Here is a 22,690-nt window from a genome sequence, read left to right as displayed (position 1 = left end):
TAAAGACTATCAAAATATTTCAGACAGATGGTCATAGTGGGACTGACTGCCATCAGTGGAATGGCTCCATGGACTTCCCTCAAGGCCGAATGTATTTTATTTATTTATTTATTTATTTATTTATTTATTTATCTTTAAAATAGAGACAAGGTCACACACTATGTTGCCCAGGCTGGTCTCGAACTTCTGAGCTCAAGTGATTGTCCTGCCTTGGCCTCCCAAAGTGTTAGGATTACAGGCATGAGCCACCACACGCAACTCCAAATGTCTTTTAGAACAACTACATTTGGTAGAACAGATTGGAACTGACAGATTTATGTGTGGATTTTGAGTCTGGCCACAATCTGAATGAAACACCTATTGAAGGGCATTAAGGTCAATAGGGTAGGAAACAGCCCACCCCTCCTCCACTTGGATTTGCCTATTTTCAGTGCCTCAATTTGTGTGGACCTGGATTATGTAATCTGAATTATCAAAACAAACTCCTAAACTTAAGAAAAGAAAGATGATCAATATTTTCATATCTCTGCCAGATTGAAAGCCTCCAATTAAAGCAAACCATCTTTTAATTCATATCAGATAGTGTCTTGTGGCTGGGTGTGGTGGCTCACACCCGTAATCCCAACACTGGGAGGCCAAGATAGGAGGATTGCTTGAGCTCGGGAGTTCAAGACGAGCCTGGGCAACACAGTGAGACCCTGTCTCTACTAAAAGATTAAAAAATTAGCCAGGTGCGGTGACACATGCCTGCAGTCCCTGCTACTCAGGAGGCTGAGGTGGGAGGATCACTTGAGCCCAGGAGTCCGAGGCTGCAGTGAGTCGTGATCATGCCACTGCAGTCCAGCCTGGGTGTCAGAGTGAGACCCTGTCTCCAAAAATATTAAAATAAAATAAAATAAAAAAGAAATGACTTGTTAGATAGTCAATCACTCATCACCTACCATCTCTTTCATCTGCCCTCTGTAGATAGCGTGCAATAGTATACAACTGTTTTCCTTTACAGATTTCCATTGGAGGTCTCAGCAAAGGGTTGTCATCAAAATTTATCTCCTTCAGTGAAAAAAGATTGTAGATAGCACTAGGTAGAGCTGTCAGATTATTTCCTAGTAGAAAAAAATTAGAATTGAATTACATCTTTCTACAAAAGAAAACTATGGAGACAAATAACATCTGTTATGTCTTGCTGGCAAAGTACCAGAGGACCCTCACAATGCAGCAGGTCATAAATTATTTCTGATGTCCACATGCTAAGAGCAAAAAAGAGTGTTTATAGAAAGACAGCTGTGGTTCCTTTCTCTCCTAGGGGTGGCAAAATGAGACAGAGACTATCCTCTTTTAATACAGCAAAGAACTTTATAGAGTGGATGTGATGGTAATTTTTAAACTAAACTGTTTATTTAGCATAATTTTAGATTCATAGAAATGTTGCAGAGATCGTAGCAAGTTCTTCTGCATTCCTCATCCAGCTTTAGTTTCTCCTAATGTTATCACATTATCATATTACATTTGTTTAATCTAAGAAACCAGTATTGGTATGTTACTACTAAATACACTTCAGATTTTTTTGGATTCATTAGTTTTTCCGTCAGTGTCCTTTTTCTGTTTCATGAAATCTCATTGCGTACTTTTATGTCTCATTAGTCGCCTCTGGTTTGTGATAGTTTCTCAGTCTTTCCTTGTTTTTCATGACCTTGACAGTTTTAAGAAGTACTGGTTATGAATTTTGTAGAATGTACCATAACTTGAATTTGTCTGATATGTTCTCATTATTAGACTGGGGTTATGGGTTTTTGGAAAGAATACCACAGAGGTGAAGTGCACTTATCACATTATATCAGAGATACCTCATATCTGCATGACATCACTAATGATGTTAAATTTTATCGCTTGGATAACACAGTCTCTGCTAGCATTCTCCAAGATAATGTTATAATTTTTTTTCCTTTCCATACTCTATTCTTTGGAAGTAAGTCACTAAATCTAGGCTACCCTCAAGGGGGAGTGGGAATTAAACTCTACCTTCCTAAATGTAATTTTTTCAATACCATCCTAATCCAATGTAAACCTAAGATAAAAAGTAAAACCGGTGGTTCGCGCCTGTAATCCCAGCACTTTGGGAGGCCGAGGTGGGTGGATCACCTGAGGTCAGGGGTTCAAGACCAGCCTGGCCAACACAGCAAAACCCCATCTCTACTAAAGATACAAAAATTAGCTGGGCGTGGTGGTGGGCACCTGTAATCCCAGCTACTCAGGAGGCTGAGACAGGAGAATTGCATGAACCCGGGAGGCAGAGTTTGCAGGGAGCCGAGATAATGCCATTGCACTCCAGCCTGGGAGACAAGAGCGGAACTCCATCTCAAAAAAAAAAAAAAGAAGTAAAACTGTGGTAAAAATGAATTTGTAGTAATTTAGAGAGGCCTAAAATTTGCCTTTATATTATTTATATATTTTATAGTTATATTATTTATAAATATAGGTAAAGGAAACTGGTTCCTTTTAGTGAATAATCATATTTAGAAACCAAGATCTGGATACAATGCTTCTGGGAGTGTGTGTGTGTGTGTGTGTGTGTGTGTGTGTGTAAAATATATTTATTATAAACCTAGAATTTTATATATGTATATATACACACACATACATGTATAACGTATATGTTATAAATCACAGCACATAGTCTTTAGGGTCTGACTTCTTTCACTTAGCATTACAACAATATCAGTGTTGTGTGTATCAATAGTTTTTTTTCTTTTTAATAATGAGAAGTATTCCATTATATAGATGTAAATAATTTATCCATTTAATACACAAATGACATTTGAAGAGCTTCCAGTTTTGGCAATTACAAAGGAAGCTTCTCTATACATTTTTACTCAGTTTTTTGTTGAATAAGTTTTCATTTCATGTAAAAGAGTAGTTGAAGTGAGATTGATGGTTTGTATGGTTAAGTGTATGTACAACTACATAAGAAACTACCAAACTTTTCTAAAGGGTTGTACCATTTTGTATTTCTTTCATCAGTGTATCAGAGTTTCAGTTACTTGTATTTTGATAGCTTTTGGTATTATCAGATTTTAATTTTAACTATTCTTTTTTTTTTTTTTTGGATGGAGTCTCGCTCTGTCGCCCACGCTGGAGTGCAGTGGCGTCACCTCGGCTCACTGCAACCTCCACCTCCTGGGTTCAAGCAATTCTTCTGCCTCACTCTCCTGAGTAGCTGGGACTATAGGTGCGTGCCACTACACCAGCTGATTTTTGTATTTTTAGTAGAGACGAGGTTTCACCATATTGGTCAGGCTGGTCTCAAACTCCTGACCTCGTGATCTGCCCGCCTGGGCCTCCCAAAGTGCTGGGATTACAGGCGTGAGCCACCGCGCCCAGCCTAATTTTAACTATTCTAATAGCAATATTTCATTGTATAGTTAATTTGCATTTCTCTAATATGACTAATAAGCATAATATTTTCATATGCTTCTTTTCTTTCTTTCTTTCTTTTTTATTTTGAGACAGAGTCTAGCTCTGTCACCCAGGCTGTAGTGCAGTGGTGTGATTTCAGCTCACCTCAGCCTCCGCCTCCGGGGTTCATGCAATTCTTGTGCCTCAGCCTCCCGAGTAGCTGGGACCATAGGCACAAGCCACCATGCCCAGCTAATTTTTGTATTTTTAGTAGAGATGGAGTTTCACTATGTTGGCTAGGCTGGTCTTGAACTACTGACCTCAAGCGATCCACCTGCCTCAGCCTCTCAAAGTGCTGGGATTATAGGCGTGAGCCACCACACCCGGCCTCTTATGCTTATTTTTCATTCATATAGCTTCTTAGTAAATTATCTGTTCAAAATTTATACCAATTTTTATTAAGTTGTTTGACTTCTTAATTTTGTTTTTAGTTTTTTTTTTAAGTATTAAGCAAATATTTTATTCCAATCCATGGCTTTGCTTTTCATTCTTTTAAAAAATGTCTTTTGGGCTGGGCACAGTGGCTCATGCCTATAATCTCAGCACTTTGGGAGGCCAAGGCGGGTGGATAACTTGAGGTCAGGAATTTGAGAGAAGCCTGGACAACATAGTGAAACCCCATCTCTACTAAAAGTATACAAAAATTAGCTGGGCATGGTGGCAGGCGCCTGTAATCCCAGCTACTCAGGAGGCTGAGGCAGGAAACCCCAGAGGCAGAAGCTGCAGTGAGCCTAGATCGTGCCATTGCACTCCAGGCTGGATGACACAGCAAGACTCTGCCGTAAAAAAAAAATAAAAATAAAAAAATTTTAAAAAGCCTTTAGTCTTGCTTTTGTCAGCCAAGCTGGAGTGCAGTGGCAGCATCTTGGCTCACTGTAACCTCCGCTTCCTGGGTTCAAGCGATTCTCCTGCCTCAGCCTCCCAAGTAGCTGGGATTACAGCGCCTGCCACCACGCCTGGCTAATTTTTTGTATTTTTAGTAGAGACAGGGTTTCACCATGTTGGCTAGGCTGGTCTCGAACTCCTGACCTCAGGAGATCCACCTGCCTCGGTTTTCCAAGGTGCTGGGATTACAGGCATGAGCCACCACGCCCAGCCGAGAAGTTTCCAATTCTGATGAAAACCAACTTATCAATTATGTTTATTTGTGGATTGTAATTTCAGTGTTGTATATAAGAAATCCTTGCCAAAGTTTCGATTTTTTTCACCTTTTTTTTTGAGACAGGGTCTGGCTTTGTCACCCAGGCTGGAGTGCAGTGGCACGATCTTGGCTCATTGCAGCCTCAGCCTCATGGGTTCAAGTGATCCTCCCACCTCAGCCTCTCAAGCAGCTGGGACTACAGGAGTGCACCACCATGCCCAGCTCATTTTTTTGTATTTTGTTTGTAGAGATGGGGTTTCCGCATGTTGCCCAGGCTGGTCCCAAACTCCTGAGTCTCAAGCAATCCTCACATCTCAGCCTCCCAAAGTTCTGGGACTACAGGCATGAGCCATGACACCCAGCCTTGTAATATTTTTTCACTTTTTTTTTTTTTTTGCAAAACAATATTTTTCTATGTTCTTGTCTAGAAGTTTTGTAGTTTTAGCTTTTACATTTAGGTCTGTGATTCATTTTGAGGTAATATGTTTATATAGTGTGTAGGATCAAAATTATATTGTGGTTATTTGTTTGTTTTTGCTTTATTTTGTTTTGTTTTGGCTTTTGGACATCCAGTTGATCCAGCAATATTTGTTGAAAATAATGTTCTTTTTCTGTTGGATTACAGTAGTTCCTCCTTATCCATGGGAGATACCTTCCAAGACCCCCCAGCTGATGCCTACAAACCGAATACAGTATCAAACATGATTGCTGTCAATCAGAACACATCTGTTCATGTCTTTCACCCACAAATTTAATGCCTTTTCCTTCTTAACTGAGCACTTATCATGCACTGTGGCTGTAATTTTGTAGTTTGAGGTGCAACAGCAAAATTAGCACAAATTTCTTTTTCTGTCTTCACAATTTCATCGATAGAATATTCGTCCTTAGCGTAGATCTTAGCAACCTCATCATATGATTCTTTTCTTTCCAAGTTAAGAACTTTCACCTTTTCACTTAAAGGAAGCACTTTAAGGCTTCTCTATGGTGTATCCAAATTGCCAGCATCACTACTCTTGTGCTTTAGGGCCATTAATAAGTAAAATAAGGGTTACATGAACACAAGCACTGTGATACTGTGACAGTGGATCTGATAACTGAGACTGCTACTAAGTGACTGACAGGCAGGGAGCACATGCAGTGAATGGATTCACAACCCAGGTAGGACAGTGCAAGATTTCATCACGCTGCTCAGAAAAGTGCACAATTTTAAACTTATGAATTGTTTATTTCTGGAATTTCCCAGTTAATATTTTCAGACCACTGTTGATCATGAGTAAAACCATGGAAAGTGAAACTGTGAATAAGGGGGAACTACCATGGCAAAAATCAGTTGACCACATAGTGGTCAGTCAGGGTTCTCTAGAGGGACAGGACTACCATATAGTGGGTGTATTAGTCAGGGTTCTCCAGAGGGACAGGACTAATAGGATAGATATATATATAAAAGGGAGTTTATTAAGGAGTATTGACTAACACAACCACAAGGTGAAGTCCTGCAATGGGCCATCTGCAAGCTGAGGCACAAGGAAGCAAGTCCAAGTCCTGAAACCACAAAAGTAGGGAAGGCAATAGTGCAGCCTTCAGTCTGTGGCCAAAGGCCCAAAGGCCCTAGAGCCCCTGGCAAACCAGTGGTGTAAGTCCAAGAGTGCAAAAGCTGAAGAACTTGGAGTCCAATGTTTGAGGGCAGGAAGCATCCAGCATGGGAGTTAGATGGAGGCCAGAAGACACAGCCAGTCTAGTCCTTCCACGTACTTCTGCCTGCTTTATTCTAGCCGAGGTGGCAGCTGATTAGATTGTGCCCACCCAGATTGAGGGTGGGTCTGCCTCTCCCAGTCCACTGACTCAGATGTTAATCTCCTTTGGGAACACCCTCACAGACACATGCAGGAACAATACTTTGCATCCTGCAATCCAATCAAGTTGACACTCAATATTAACCATAATAGTGGATCTATTTCTAGACTCTCTATTCTGTCCCATTGATCCTTATGTCTGTTGTTTTGCCAATACTATCACTGTCTTCATGACTATAGTTTTGCATAAGTCTTGAAATCAGGTTGTGTGAATCATCCAACTTTGTTTTTCTTCTTCAAAATTGTTTCAGCTATTCTAGTTCCTTTGACTTTTTATATACATTTTAGAATTACCTCATTGTTTTCTGAAACAAAAAACTCTGCTAGGATTTTGTTGGAATTGAGTTGAATTTAAAGATAAGTTTTGGGAAAACTGACATGTTAACAATATTGTCTTCCAATTTATAAACACTATATATCTCTCTACTTATTTAGGTTTATTTAGTTTTATCTATGTTACAGTTTTCAGCATATAGATCTTATATGTAATTTGTTAGTTTTATTTATGGTTTTGGTACCATTTTAAATTGTACTTTTAAAGAAATCAATTTCCAATCATTTCTTGCTAGTCTGTAGACATATGATTGATTTTTGTATATTAACTCTGTATAGGGCAATCTTGCTAAACTTACTTGTTCTGTAGATCCTTTGGGATTTTTGACCTAGACAATGTGTCTCTATTATCAGAAATAATTTTTTCTTCTTCCTTCACAATCTATTTACTTTTTATTTCTTTTTCTTGTGTTGTTGTGCTAGTTGGGATTCCAGTTATAACGTCAAAAAGAAGTGGTGAGAAAGGAGAACTTTACTTTAATCCTGATCATAGTGGAAAATAAATCGTTTACCATGGAGTGTGATATTAGCTATAGGAGTTTTGCAGATGCATTTTTTCAAGTTGAGGAAATTCTCTTCTATTTCTAGCTTGCTGAGAGTTTTTTTGTTGTTGTTTGTTTTTGAAAATCTTGAATGGAAATTGTATTTTTTCATATGATATTTGCTTTTTTTTTTTTTTTTTTTTTGAGATGAGGTCTTGTTTTGTTGCCCAGGCTGGAATGCAGTGGCACAATCATAACTTACTGCAGCCTCAAACTCCTGGGCTCAAGCAATCCTCCTGCCTATGTCTCCCAAGTAGCTGGGATTACAAGCATAAACCACCACATCTGCTTGCTTTGCTTTTTATACTTACAGTGAGAAGTTCACATGGCTTTTCGTAAGCCTGTTCAGATGGTGAATTACATGGATTCGTTTTTGAATATTGACTCAACCTTGCATTCCCAGGGTAAATCCCACTTGGTCACAATATGATATCACTTTTTATATTGATGGATATAATTTGCTTTAATTCATTAAGGAATTTTGCATCGATGTTCAAGCAGGATGTTATTCTGTAAGTTTCCAAGTAATGTCTTTGTCTTATTATGGTATTAGGATAATGCTGGCCTCAGAATGAACTGAGACATGTTGTATCCTCAATTTTATGACAGAATTTTTTAAATTGGCATTGTTTCTCCTTCCTTCCTTCCTTCCTTCCTTTCTTCCTTCCTTTCTTCTTTCCTTTCCTTCATTCTTTCAGAGTCTCACTCTGTCGCCCAGGCTGGAGTGCAGTGGCACAATCTCAGCTCATTGCAACCCCCGCCTCCTGGGTCTAAGCGATTCTCCTGCCTCAGCCTCCTGAGTAGTTTTGATTTTGATTACAGGTGTGCCCCACCACACCTGACTAATTTTTTTTTTTTAAGTAGAGCCGGGGTTTCACCATATTGGCCAGGCTGGCATCGAACTCCTGACCTCAAGCAATCCGCCCCCCTCGGCCTCCCAAAGTGCTGGAATTACAGGCATGAGCCACCATGCCCGGCCTAACTTAATGATTTCTTCTTTAAAATACTTGAAAGAATTCACCGGTGAATCCTTTTTGAAATTGGCATTGTTTCTTCTATAAAATACTTCATAGAATTCACCAGTGAAGTTATCTGAGCTAGAAATTTTCTTTGTATGAGAGCTTTTAACTACAAATTCAATTACTCAAATAGAATTAGGGCTATCTGTTAGCCCACAATGATATCTACCTCCTGTTACCCCCTTGTGTAGTCCCCTCCCACATTATACCAAGGTTGGTCTGTGTGATCAATAGAATAGAGCAGAAGTGATGTTATGTCACTTCCAAGATTAGGCATTTAAAGACACTGCTGGCTGGGCATGGTGGCTCACGCCTATAATCCCAGCACTTTGGGAGGCTGAGGCAGGTGGATCACCTGAGCCTAGAGAGGTCAAGGCTGCAGTGAGCCATGATCCTGCCACTGTGCTCCAGCTTGGGCAACAGAGTGAGACCCTGTCTCAAAATAAATAAATAAATAAACAAACAAATAAATATATATGTGTATATATGTATATATGTGTACATATATGTGCATATATATGTGTGTATGTGTGTGTATATATATATAATCAATGCAGTGTTTGTTGTACTTTGGAAAATCTTTTCTGATATCTTTAGAGTGAGTGGTTTATTTTCTTTTCTACAATGTCATTTTTATTTTGTTTTGGTTATTGTAATGCTTTACCTTGTAAATGACTCCATGTAAGGTATTCGAGTATTATAGGGCATAGGAGAAGTATCAGGGGAGCCAACAGAGAAGGAAACGCAGAAAAAATGCTGACCTGAGGTTGTGTAGGTGTGTGTAGAGGAAGAGGTGAGGTTGGGTTCAGAAAGGGAAGAAATACTAAATGACTGGGTATAGGCAGAGAAGAGAGAAAATAAATGAAAATATGTTCAGGCTCTCCTACTCTTTCAAGGCAGGAACTGGACCTTATACTTTGCTTTCATTTTCTGTACCTAGGACAGTCATTTCCTTCTAATGGTGACTTAATACCTTATGTTGACTCTTTGCCATTCTGTATCTTGTCAGCAAAATTTGCAACTCCGACATTAATACTCTACTTATTGATTATGCTTACTGATTATGCTTGACACTCACCACTCAGGTTTAGTTGCTGCAGATCATTTAAAGATAGCAAAGATGGTGGAAGATAACTTATTTGATTATTGTATGCATGTAAACTAACCAAATTTCTCAATTCTCCTATATTTCTTGGAATCTCTCTGATTGCATTATTTGAGATATCAAGTTCTTTAAGTTGAGTCATATTAGATAGCTCTCCTGGAAGTCTTGTTAGCTGTAACAAAGATTACACAATTATACATTTATAAATACATACATATTTGCATGACTAAAACTTCTTCTAAAATCAAATGAAAGAGTTTTGTCTGTTTTTGTTTTTGTCTTAAAAAGGAGATTTTTTATTATGTCACAAATTCTTTGTGACTGACTCTCCCTTCTGACTAAAACCCACAAGATATTGTGCGACATCCAAGTACCTCCCCAATCTGACCAATGCTTCTAATTCAACCCTGTGGCTTGCAACCCACTTTGCTCACATTCCCATCACTCAGTGTTCATTACCTCCTTATCCCATTCTCTTCTCCCTAAATCTGACCCTGTTTTGGCTTCTTTCCCGCCCCCCTCCCAGAAGTCTTTTCCAACTACTCCATCCCACATTTGATCTCCTTATTCCTAGTCCTATCAACATTGCTTTTTTTTTTTTTTGAGACGGAGATCTCGATCTGTCACCCAGGCTGGAGGGCAATGGCGTGATCTCAGCTCACTGCAACCTCTGCCTACCGGGTTCAAGCGATTCTCCTGCCTCAGCCTTCTGAGTACCTGGGATCACAGATGCCCAGCACCACGCCCAGCTAATTTTTGTATTTTTAGTAGAATGGGGTTTTGCCATGTTGGCCAAGCTGGTTTCGAACTCCTGACATCAGGCGATCCTCCCACCTTGGCCTCCCAAAGTGCTGGGATTAAGGGCGTGAGCTACCTCGCCAGGCCCCATTGCTTTTTATTCATCTTTTGTGTGCGTTTTTTAAGATTTTCTAAATGATATGATACACATGTTTTATACTTTTTGTATGTGTTTCCAAGCACAAAATGCATTTTGACCAAATGTTTAATAATGGAGTCACAGTTTGGCAATGTGACCTTAAATAAAAATTCCTACTATAAAAAGTGTTGCAAAATTGCAGGAATTAAAATATTCTGTTAAGATGAAGAAGAAATATGCATATTTAGAGAAAATAGGGCCATTATGAGTGGCTTTTGAAATAAAGGAAGTTCTATGAACAAAACAATTTTGAATGTATAGGCACCTCTAATAGCTAAACAACAAGGTACATTCTGGATGTTGTGCTATATGTTCTTCCAGGTATAAAGGAAGCATAAGAAATAGTCTCCAACTTCACGGAGATTAAATTTTATTTTAGGGAACAGAATATATCCATATGAAAAAATCAGGAAATGGAATGAAGCAATAGGTAATCCAATGCCAAAATAATACAATTAATAACTGATGAATGAAAGTTTAGAAAAGGTACATTACTACAAATCAGAGAACTAAAGTAAAGCTTCATGTAAAAAGTAGAACTTGAATAGCCTCTTAAGAATGAATAGGCGGCTGGGCTCGGTGGCTCACACCTGTAATCCCAGCACTTTGGGAGGCCAAGGTGGGTGGATCACAGGAATTCAAGACCAGCCTGACCAACATGGTGAAACCCCGTCTCTACTAAAAATACAAAAATTAGCTGGACGTGGAGGTGAGTGCCTGTAATCCCAGCTACTCAGGAGCCTGAGGCAGGAGAATCACTTGAACCTGGGAGGCAGAGGTTTCAGTGAGCTGAGATCGCACCACTGTCCTCCAGCCTGAGCGACAGAGTGAGACTCTGTCTCAAAAACAAAAACAAAGAATGAATAGAATTAGAAAAAAGTTACAGGACACTTAAGGCAAGATAAATATCATGAATAATAATGGCCAGTGAGAAGCTGACCAGCAAAGAAAGGTGATGCAAAGCAGAGGGAGATTTGTTTGGATAAGGAGCATGGAACCAGGCTATGGCAAGACTTGAGAGCCTGGCCTATGAAGTAGGAGTCAGATCAAAACAGATAGGTGGGTTCAGTTTTATTTGGCATTCATTGAAACAAATATTCTTTAATTACCTTCTCAACATTTACTAGAGGTGGTGTCTGAGAGCTGTATGATGATGGAATTCATATAGAAGGAAGGTTCCTTTTGGGCATCCTTCCTTTAGTAAAATAAAAGCCCTGTGATTAATCTGACTTTTCTTCAGATAAGTGACCATCTGCTATTATATAAGTTAATTATTTGGGCATTTCATTTCCACCCCAAGGGGATTATCAAGTGATATTTTCAACTACATGGGATATTCTTTTTGACAGGAGTTCTTGTAAATCATTTTTTCCATTTGATGACCTTTGCAATGATGTTGCAAATATGTGGACTGTTGCCTTGGGCAGCCATTCACTTTGAGTAGGCAACAGATAGGCAATTTGGATTCCTGACAGGCAAGTATGATACATGGAGGACAGTCCTCTGCAATGAAGTCTGACAACTTTGATAAGGCTTGCTAAAAGGGAGGAGGTTCCTGGCATAAATCTATGCATGAAGTGAGTGATAACCAAGGACCAGGTTGTAGACAGTGACACTGGAAAATGAGGGAGATAACCCAACAGCTTTTTCAGAGGAAAAATAATACAATTTTGGTGTAAGATGAGGTATAACTGATGATGGAAAAGGAACAAGAATGATTTCATGAGTTTTAGCCTGGCAGGTTTAAAAGAAAAACTGGCATCACAAACAGAAATGGAGAAGTTTTGAAAGGAGATGGAAGAAAAATGAGCTGACTTTGAAGTTATATTGAGTGTGTGACAACAAAAGAATAGAACATGTATAATTTCCAGGAAAAAAAATGAGAACTATGGGACTACAGCACTGGTGTGAGATCAGCTCTAGTCATGTAGACTTTGGGATAATGTGCATGTAAGTGACAGCAGGTGTGGTGGGAAAGGAGTTAATAAAAAAGAGAGAGTTAAGGATATAACATTGGAGATACCAACAGTTATCTTACAAGAGGAGAAAATGAATGAGATGGTTATGAATCAGTCAATGAATTAACTGATTATTATATTGCAGATATAAAAATTGTCTGTTAGTGCAAAATCAACTTTTTAAATACAAGCTGTATCACTATTCATTCCATCTGCTTAAGCAAGTATTCCCTGGAGCAGTTTTTCTGGAAATGTAGTATATGATAGCTGTTATGTTAAAAATGGTCAAATAAGTTTGGGAAATATGGGAATATTTTGGGAAAATTAGTGCAAGACTCTTCAAAGCTTTTAATAGATCAGTATTCATTGTTATTCTTTAAGAGAAGAACCCAGTGCTTCTTAAAGCTATTTGATCACAGACACTGCTCCCCTCCTCCCTTTTTTTTGAGCAGATGCTCATGGGACTAAGGCTTTTAGGAGTAGACTTTGGGAAGCCCTGCCTTAGATAATAGCTGTGTTCTTTTCATTTGTTTACTAAGATCTTCATATAAATCAGTAATGTTTTAGTTATTAAAAAAATATTTCCATAAAACTTACTCCTAGAGTTTCAGTAAGATAAAATGCTAAGCTTTAAAAATGTTAATTCTTATTGATCTAGCAATTCTTCAGGAAAAATTTCCTAAGGAAATAGTCTAAAATATGAAAAAGGCTATATTTATGGAAAAATTCATCACAACATTATTATGAAGAAAAATTATAACATTCCTAAATGCATAACAAGAAGTTTAGATCTATAAATCATGTACTGGTTATAACAATTTATTGGGAAGATGGTTACATCAAAGAGAAATGCTTATTGGTTAAAAAAAGAAGAATTTAAAATTGAGTGTGTAGTCTTTTATAATTCCTTATAAAACCATATGCATAACGGGAAAAAAGACTAAAAGTTGTGTCAACGTATGCCCGTAGTTATAATACAATGATATGCTTGTGGAATGACTTTTGTCTTACTTTTATCACTTTCCAAACTTTCAATAATGTGTTTATATGACATTCATAACTTTAAAACTCCTTTTACATTTACACCAAAATAAAAAGGAATCTATAGAATTGTCAGCTTTCATCGCTTCATATTTCATTGTAATGAAGTATTTTCCTGTACAGCTTTTGTGTTGTGAATTGTATTTATAAGCCATGTTTGGCGGGGACGGGGAGGGCTTTCATTTAAAAAACAAAATATTTCAGCTCAACTTAAAACACACATACGGTACCCACAGATACACCACAGCTTGGATTCTGATCCTCTCCAGTCTCTCCTTCCCCACAAAGCCCACAATACCAGTCTCTTACCTTTCTCCCTTTTATCTGACTTATATTCAGCTGTTCCAGTGATTGAAGTTGGCACAGTTCAACAGGAAAATGTATAAATTGATTGCTTGAGAAGTTTAATTTCTGGATTCCTTTTAAATTACAGATGTCTGAAGAGATTTTCTGTAATTGGTTTTCTGAAAGATCAAGTACTTGCAAATTTTCTAAAGTACACAATTCTCTAGGGAAAGTTTCAAATTTATTACAGCATAAAATAAGTACGTGGAGTGATATCATATTAGAAATTGATGCTGGAATTTTCTTTATTTGGTTTTTACCAAGATCCAGGTATTTAAGATTAATAAGAGAACAAAAGTGCTCAGAAAATATGAGGAGTTTGTTTTCACTCAATTCTAAATGAAGCAGTTGTTTACTGAAAGATATATCCACAGGTATTTCTGAAATATAATTTCCATTAACACTCAAATAATAAAGAGAATCTAAAGCACACAGTCCCAATGGAAAATACATTATTTTGTTATAACTCAATTCAATTTTAATTATTTTTTGGCAGTTTTTTATTTCAATGGGAACATCTGTGATTATGTTTCCTGAAAATTCTAGACTGCATATGTTATTAAGATGTGAGATACTGTCAGTTATTTTTACCATATTATTTCTGTTTACATGGAGTTTTCTTAAATTGTTAAGCTTATGGATGTACTTAGGAAGTTCTGTTAATTTATTATCACTAAGACTAAGGCATTCCAACATTGCACAGCAAGATATTTTCTCTGGTATATTTTTCAATAAATTTTTATCAAGTATAAGAATCCTAAGTTCCCTGAAATTCTCAATTTTGTGTGAAATAACTTCCAATTTATTGTCGGCCAGTTGGAGTTCTTTTATTTTGAGTAACTGAAAAATTTCTACAGCCAGAAAGGTAAGCTTATTGTGATCCATTAAAAGTGTTTCTAAATTTTTAAGCTCCCTAATTTCTTTTGGCAAACTGCTTATTAGGTTTCCAGTAAGGTCTAGTGAAATTAACTTTGGAAGGAAGCAGAGAGCTTTAGGAAATATTGTTAACTGATTATATTCCAAATTGAGAACCCTCAAGTTTTTTAAACTAGGCAGAGTATCTGGTATATGTCTTAACTTATTTTTACCCAAACTTAAAATTTCCAAGTTTCCAAGACACTCTAAGTCAGAAGGAAAATTTTCAATGTAATTGTTATAAAAAAAGAGTTGTCTGATATTCCCAAGCTGAGATATTTCTTTAGGTATATGTGATATGTGGTTATGACTGACATTTAATATCCTTAAATTATGAAGTAACTGAATTTCAGATGGAAGTGATGATAATCCATTTTCTTGCAGGGATAGAATTTCAAGTCCTAACAGATCACCTGAGTCTGCCCCTTGAAAAGTTTTGATTTGATTCTTGTCTAAATATAGATATTTTACATATTTGATTTTTAAAATGTCCTTAGGAAATTCCTGTAAACCCTTGGCCTCAAGGTTAACTGTAAAGTTATCTGCCCCTAAGCCAAGTTGTTTCTGATTTTCTTCAGAGACTTGTGGACTAACTTCTCCTACTGTTTCATGAGATAGGAAGTTAACCAAAGCCTGATATTCTGCAGTCCTCCCAGTTAGTGATGATAAACTCTGTGAAGTTTCTGTTCTAGGGCTTGTTTCAGAAAATTGAAGATTTTTCTTTTGTTCTTCATTTCTCTTAGACTTCTTTCCAGAGGAAGATGTTGAATCTAATGTATTCTGTCTAGGATATGTTTCATAAATCTGGTTAGAAGATTTCCCTTCCAGGTAATCAGAAGCTTCGTTTATCAAATTTGATGTTTCTTTAATAAAGCCAGGCTCCTTCATTGACTGTGATCTAGATTCTTTCCTAAATTGACTAATAGTATCCTCTAGCTCTTCTGACATACCCTCCTTTTCAGACATCTTATTTGCTGATATGTTTTATGCCAATACAAAATTGTAACTTGATTTTAATTTTCATGTTTTTTCCTTTGAATCTACAAAACAAATGTTGAAATTAAAAGATGTAAGAGATGTCAAAATGACAAATAAATCTTAATACAACTATTTTATTTTATAAGAAATAATTTAATACAAATACAAATAATACATTTATAACAAACTAATTTTATATATAATTCCTGGTTAAGGATGGTTTATTGATTGCATGTACTTATCACATGTTACTCTTGAAATCACTTTAAAATTACAGAAAGAAACAAAAAAGTTCAAAGAAAATTAGAAAAAAGCCATAAGGGACTGAGAGGATTCAGCAAATTTCATGGAAAACATAAAAGGGGGCCGGGTGCGCTGGCTCACACCTGTAATCCCAGCACTTTGGGAGGCCGAAGGGGCGGATCACTGTAGGTCAGGAGTTGGAGACCAGCCTGGCCTACATGGCAAAACGCTGTCTCTACTAAAAATACAAAAATTAGCTGGGTGTGGTAGCGGGCGCCTGTAATCCCAGCTACTGGGGAGGCTGAGGCAGGAGAATTGCTTGAACCCGGGAGGCACAGGTTGCAGTGAGGCGAGATTGCACCATTGCACTCCAGCCTGGGCAGCAAGAGTGAAACTCCATCTCAAAAAAAAAAAAAAAAAAAAAAAGGTAACATAAAAGGGAGAGCCAGGCCGGGCGCGGTGGCTCACGCCTGTAATCCCAGCACTTTGGGAGGCCGAGGCAGGCGGATCACGAGGTCTGGAGATCGGGACCATCCTGGCTAACACGGTGAAATCACGTCTCTACTAAAAATACAAAAAATTAGCCCGGCATAGTGGCGGGTGCCTGTAGTCCCAGCTACTCGGGAGGCTGAGGCAGGAGAACTGCATGAACCCGGGAGGGGGAGCTTGCAGTGAGCCGAGATGGCGCCACTGCACTCCAGCCTGGGCAACAGAGCGAGACTCTGTCTCAAAAAAGAAAGAAAGAAAAAAAGAAGTTATTCTGCTCTAAGATTCTGTTAAAAATGCTTGATAAGATTGGATTAAATATTGATTCAGGAGATTTCCAGTTCCAAAATTGACACCACAAAAGCAAGCTGTCTTCTCTCCTCCCACCAACAGAAGCCAAAAACAAATATACAGGGCCACGATTATTACCAGCAATATCCCAGAACTCAAACATGAGGAGGAAATAGTTCCTAAGACCACAAAGGTGAAAAAATTCTAAGCAGACAATAAGAGAATTAGATATTCATATCCAAGATGCCCCTTTCTCCAATCTGCCTGGCACCAAGCATAAAATTTTTTATTGTGACTCATAGTTTCTACAGTGGGAAAGTGAGATCAAGGTGGACAGCTGGCTTTCCTGCCAACTTGGATTCCCTGGCAGGAGACCTGTCCCTGCCTCAACCCATGGGAAGTACTGGGAGTGCCTATAGGAAGAAATATCCCTGACAACAGCCAAAAAGAGGCGGCAAAACTACCATTCCCAGCCCGGAAATTCTGCTTTGTAACTTGGCCAAAGGAGACACCACATCAGAGTGCCTATTCAGCAGCACCATGCTGTAGGAGGTTCGTTCCACAGGTCACCTGGACATGAACTACCTAGCCTTCTCACACTACCAAGATATCCCCTTTGGGATGTACCCCATCCAGAATGCGTACTTGACTATTTACTAGAACCAAGGCAAACCTAGGCTTAAGGTTCTATATAGTGCTACAAAGGATGTAATGACTGAGTGGAGAAAAAAAAAAAAGAAAGAAAGACTCAACAAGTAAATTACAAAGAATCTGTAAGCAAACACATCCAGTAGAAACCCAAACAAGCCAGACGAAGGCTGGAAGAAATAACTGATCTTTCAATGTACATATGTACATCCATAAGAAATAACAGCAAACAGGGATCCATGATGTCCCCAAACAGACAAAGCAAGGAATCAGTGGATGACCCCAACAAGATGGTAATATGTGAACTCTCTGACCAAGAATTTAAAATGACAGGTCTGTTTTGTTTTCTTGAGACAGTCTTGCTTTATCACCCAGGCTGGAGTGCAGTGGTGCTATCCTGGCTCACTGCAACCTCTGCCTCCTGGGTTCAAGCAATTCTTGTGCCTCAGTTTCCCAAGTAGCTGGGATTACAGGCATGCACCACCATATCTAGCTAATTTTTGTATTTTTAGTAGAGACAGGGTTTCATTGAATTGGCCAGGCTGGTCTCGAACTCCTGGCCTTAAATGATCTGCCCATCTCGGCCTCCCAAAGTGCTGGGATTATAGGCGTGAGTCACCGCTTCCTTAAAACTGCCATTTTAAGGCAGTGATCTCAAAAATAACACACACAAAAAAACAGCGATCTCAAAAATAACACAAAAAAGCAATTCAGAAAATTATCAGAAAAATTTAACAGAGATTGGATAATTTAAAAAATCAAACAGAAATGTTGGAACTGAGAGGCTGGGCACGGTGGTTCATGCCTGTAATCTCAGCACTTTGGGAGGCCGAGACAGGTGGATCATGAGGTGAGGAGTTCAAGATCAGCCTGGTCAAGATGGTGAAATCCCATCTCTACTAAAAATACAAAAATTAGCCGGGCGTGGTGGTGGGTGCCTGTAATCCCAGCTACTTGGGAGGCTGAGGCAGATAACTGCTTAAACCCAAGAGGCAGAGGTTGTAGTGAGCTGAGGTTACACCACTGCACTCCAGCTTGGGCGACAGAGAGAGATTTCGTCTCAAAAAAAAAAAAGAAATTTTGGAACTGAGAAATACATTTACTGAACAGAAAAATTCACTAGAGGCTCTCAACAGTGGAACAGATCAAGTAGAGGAAAGAATAAGTGAGCTCAAAGACAGGCCATTTGAAAATACTCAAAGAAGGCCAGGCACAGTGGCTCACACTTGTAATCCCAGCACTTTTGGGAGGTGGAGGCAGGAGGATTGCTTGAGGCCAGGAGTTCAAGACCAGCCTAGGCAACATAGCAAGACCTCATCTCTATAAAAAATAAAAAAATTAGCCAGGCGTGGTGATGTGTGCTTGTGGCCCCAGCCACTTGGAAGGCTGAGGTGGGAGAATCACTTGAGCCCAGGAGGTTGAGGCTGCAGTTAAGCTGAGCCAAGATCATGCTGGCATTCCGTACTTAGTGGTAGAATGAGACCTTGAAAAAAAAAAAAAAAAAGAGAGACAAATAAAGAAAGAAAGAGAGAGAGAGAGGAAGGAAGGAAGGGAGGAAGGAAGGACGGAAGGAAGGAAGGAAGGAGGGAAGGAAGGAAAAGAAAAGAAGAAAGTACTCAAAAAAAGAGAAAAGAATAAAAAGCAATGAAGATCACCTAAAAGATACAAAAAATTACCTCAAAATACCAGATCCAAGAATTATTGATCTCCAAGAGGGAGCTGATCTAGAGCAAGAGGTAGAAATCTTATTGAAAGAAATAATGACAGAATACTCTCCAGTTTAAGAGCTAAATATCCAGATACAGGAAGGTCAAAGAATACCAAGCAGATTCAACCCAAATAAGGCTACTTTAAGGCATGTAATAATCAAACAAAGGTCAAAGACAGAGAGGATTCTAAAAGTGGCAAGAGAAAAGGAGCAAATAACATACATATAAAGGCACTCTAATTCATCTAATTCATCTAGCAACAGACTGAAATACAATAAAGGCGTTCTAATTTGTCTGGCAACAGACTGAAATACAATAATAGTAGGGAATTTCAACACCACACTCTCAATAATCAATAGATCATCCAGTCAAAAAATCAACAAAGAAACACTGGAGTTAAATTACACACTAGTCCAAATAGGCCTAATTGACATTTACAGAACACTTCACCTAATCGCTGCACAATACACATTCTTTTCATTAGCACTTGGGAAATCCCACAGAATAGACAATATCTTAGGACACAAAACTGGTCTCAACAAATTCAAAAAAATTGGCATTAACATCAAGTATGTTTTCTGACAACAATGGAATAAAACAGGAAATCAATATCAACAGCAACCTTGGAAACTACACATACACATGGAAATTAAACAACATGCTCATGAATGACCATTGTGTCAATGAAGAAATTAAGGAAATTAAAAAGTTTCTTGAAACAAATGAAAATGGAAATACAACATACCACAATCTGTGGGATACAGCAAAAGTAGTATTAAGAGGGAAGTTTGTAGCAATACAGGCCTATATAAAAAGTAGGAAGGTTTCAAATAAACTAATGATGTACCTCAAGGAAATAGAAAAGGAAGAACAAACCAAATTAAAATTAGTAGAAGAAAAGAAATAAGAAATATCAGAGCAGAAATAAATGAAATTGAGACTAAAAAAGAATACAGAAAACAATAATGGAAAAAGTTGTTTTGAAAAGATAAATCAACAAATATTTGTCTAGACTAAGAAAAAAAAAAGAAGATCCAAATAAGTAAAATCAGAATCAAATAAGGAGATATAACAACTGAGACCACATAAATACAAAGAATCATTAGAGACTATTAAGAACAACAATACATCAACAAATTGGAAAACCTAGAGGAAATGGACGAATTTCTGGATACATGTAACCTACCAAGATTAAACTATGAAGAAATAGAACACTTCAACAAACCAGTAATGAGAAATGACATCAAATCTGTAATAAAAAGTCTCCCATCCAAGAAAAGTCCAGGCCTAATGGCTTGACTTCTAAATTCTACCAAACATTTAAAAAAGAATTAATGCCAATTATACTCAAACTCCTCAAAAGAACTGAAGAGGGAATTCTCCCTAACTCATTCTACGAGGCCAGTGTTACCCTGATACCAAAACCAGAGAAGGACACAGCAAAAAAAGAAAACTACAGGCTAATATCTCTGATGAACATAGATGCAGAAATCCTCAATGAAATACTAGCAAAATGAATTCATCAACACATTAGGAAGATTATTTACTATGATCAAGTGCGATTCATTCCAGGGATGCAACGATGGTTCATTCAACATATGAAAATCAATAAACATGATACATCACATTAATAGAACCAATAACAAAAGTTATATCATCATTTCTATAGATGTTGAAAAAATATTCAATAAAATTCAACATCCCAAATTAGCTGGTGTGTTGGCACATGCCTGTGGTCCCAGCTACTTAGGAAGGTGAGATGGGAGAATCACCTGAGCCTGGGAGGTCTCAGGTAAGCCATGATTCTGCCGCTGCACTCTCTGGCCTGGGTGACAGAGTGAGACCAACCCTGTATCAAAAAAAAACAAAACAAAACAAAACCCAACATCCGTTTATGATATCAACCCTCAACAAAGGAACATACCTCAAAATAATAAAGGTCATATATGATAATCTACAGCTAACATTATACTGAACAGGGAAAATTCGAAAGCATTTCCTCTAAGATCTGGAACAAAACAAGGATGTCCACTCTCACCACTCTTATTCAACATAATGCTGGAAGTCCTGCCCACATAATTAGGCAAGAGGAAGAAGTAAAGGGTGTCCAAATTGGCAAGGAAGCAGTCAAATTAGCCTTGTTCACAGGCAATATTATTTTACACTTAGAAAAATCTAAAGACTCTACTAAAAAATTTGTTAGAACTAATACATTCGGTAAAGTTTCAAGATTCAATATCAACATACAAAAATCAGTAGCATTCATATATGCCAACAGTGAACAATCTGAAAAAAAAAATCAAGAAAGCAATCCCACTTAGAATAGCTGCAAAGAATATAAAATAGCTAGGAATCAATTTAACCAAAGAAGTGAAAGATCTAGATAAGGAAAACTAGAAAACACTGATGAAAAAAATTGAAGAGGATGCAAAAAATGGAAAGACATTCTATGTTCATTGATTGGAAGAATCAGTATTGTTAAAAATGACAATACTACCCAAAGCAATGTACAGATTCAATTCAATCCCTATCAAAATACCAATGACATTCTTCACAGAAAGGAAAAAAAACCAATCCTATAATTTATATGGAACCGCAGAAGACCCTGAATAGCCAAAGCAATCCTGAGCATAAAGACCAAAGCTGGAGGCATCATCCTTCCTGACTCCAAAATATACTCCAAAGTTATAGTAACCAAATCAACATGATACTGGCATAAAAACAGACACATAGACCAATGGAATAGAATACAAAACCCAGATATAAATCCACTCATTTACAGCCATCTCATTTTCGACAATGGCACCAAGAACATACAATGGGGAAAAGACAGTCTCTTTAATAAATGGTGCGGAGAAAACTGGATAACCATATGCAGAGGAATGAAACTAGACACCTATCTCTCACCATACGCAAAAATCAAACCAAAATGGCTTACATACTTAAATCTAAGACCAGAAGCTATGTAACTACTAGAAGAAAACATTGGGGAAACACTTCAGTACATTGGTCTGGCCAAAGTTTTTTTTGTGTAAGACCTCAAAAGTACAGGCAACAAAAGCAAAAATAGACAAATGGGATTACATCAAGCTAAAAAGCTTCTGCACAGCAAAGGAAGCAATCAACAAAGTGAAGAGACAGCCCACACAGAATGTGAGAAAATATTTGCAAACTACCCATCTGACAACGAATTAACCAGAATATGTAAGGAGCTCAAACAACTTAAAAGGAAAAAAAATCTGATTTGCAAAAGATCTGAATTGACATTTCACAAAAAAAGACATAAAATGGCCAAGAGGTATATAAAAAAATGCTCACCATCACTAATCATCTGAGAAATGCAAATCAAACCACAATGAGATATCATTTTATGCCAGTTAAAATGGTTTTCATTAAAAAGACCAGGAATCACGGATGCTGACGAGGATGTGAAGAAAGTCGTTCTGCGATACCGTTGATGGAAATGTAAATTAGTATAGCCACTATGAAAACTGTATTGGAGTCACCACAAAGAAAGTAAAAATAGAACTAGTATATGGTTCAGGAATTCCACTACTGGTATATATCCAAAATAAAGAAAATCACTATATCAAAGAGATATCTACACTCCATGTTTATTGCAGCACTGTTCACAAAAGCCAAAATATGGGATCAGCCTAAGTATCTATCAACAGATGAATGGATAAAGAAAAT

The 22,690-nt window shown here is 37.8% G+C and overlaps 2 protein-coding genes across 8 annotated transcripts in view; one reads left to right on the top strand and one right to left on the bottom strand.

Annotated features, from left to right (window-relative positions):
* The window catches only part of ANKIB1 (ankyrin repeat and IBR domain containing 1), a 264,755-nt gene that overhangs the window by 14,703 nt on the left and 227,362 nt on the right, over positions 1-22,690 (top strand). The window lies entirely within an intron of this gene.
* Positions 1-22,690, bottom strand: part of LRRD1 (leucine rich repeats and death domain containing 1) — a 37,918-nt gene that overhangs the window by 7,957 nt on the left and 7,271 nt on the right. For 3 of the 7 annotated variants that reach the window (XM_019031103.3, XM_055346597.1, XM_019031102.3), the window contains exons 2-4: positions 13,692-15,682; positions 9,420-9,618; positions 942-1,103 (exon numbers count right to left, since the gene is read on the bottom strand). In XM_019031103.3, the coding sequence (XP_018886648.1) occupies positions 942-1,103; positions 9,420-9,618; positions 13,692-15,608 (2,278 nt within the window). In that variant the 5' untranslated portion in view covers positions 15,609-15,682. The remainder of the gene's footprint in view (positions 1-941; positions 1,104-9,419; positions 9,619-13,691; positions 15,683-22,690) is intronic. The other 4 variants (XM_063708244.1, XM_063708246.1, XM_063708245.1 and 1 more) reach the window with 2 other exon arrangements.

The sequence above is a fragment of the Gorilla gorilla genome, chromosome 6, assembly GCF_029281585.2.
Source record: "Gorilla gorilla gorilla isolate KB3781 chromosome 6, NHGRI_mGorGor1-v2.1_pri, whole genome shotgun sequence".
Lineage (NCBI taxonomy): Eukaryota > Metazoa > Chordata > Mammalia > Primates > Hominidae > Gorilla > Gorilla gorilla.
The sequence above is the reverse complement of the archived record's forward strand: the minus strand, read 5'-3'. Positions and strand labels throughout refer to the sequence as shown.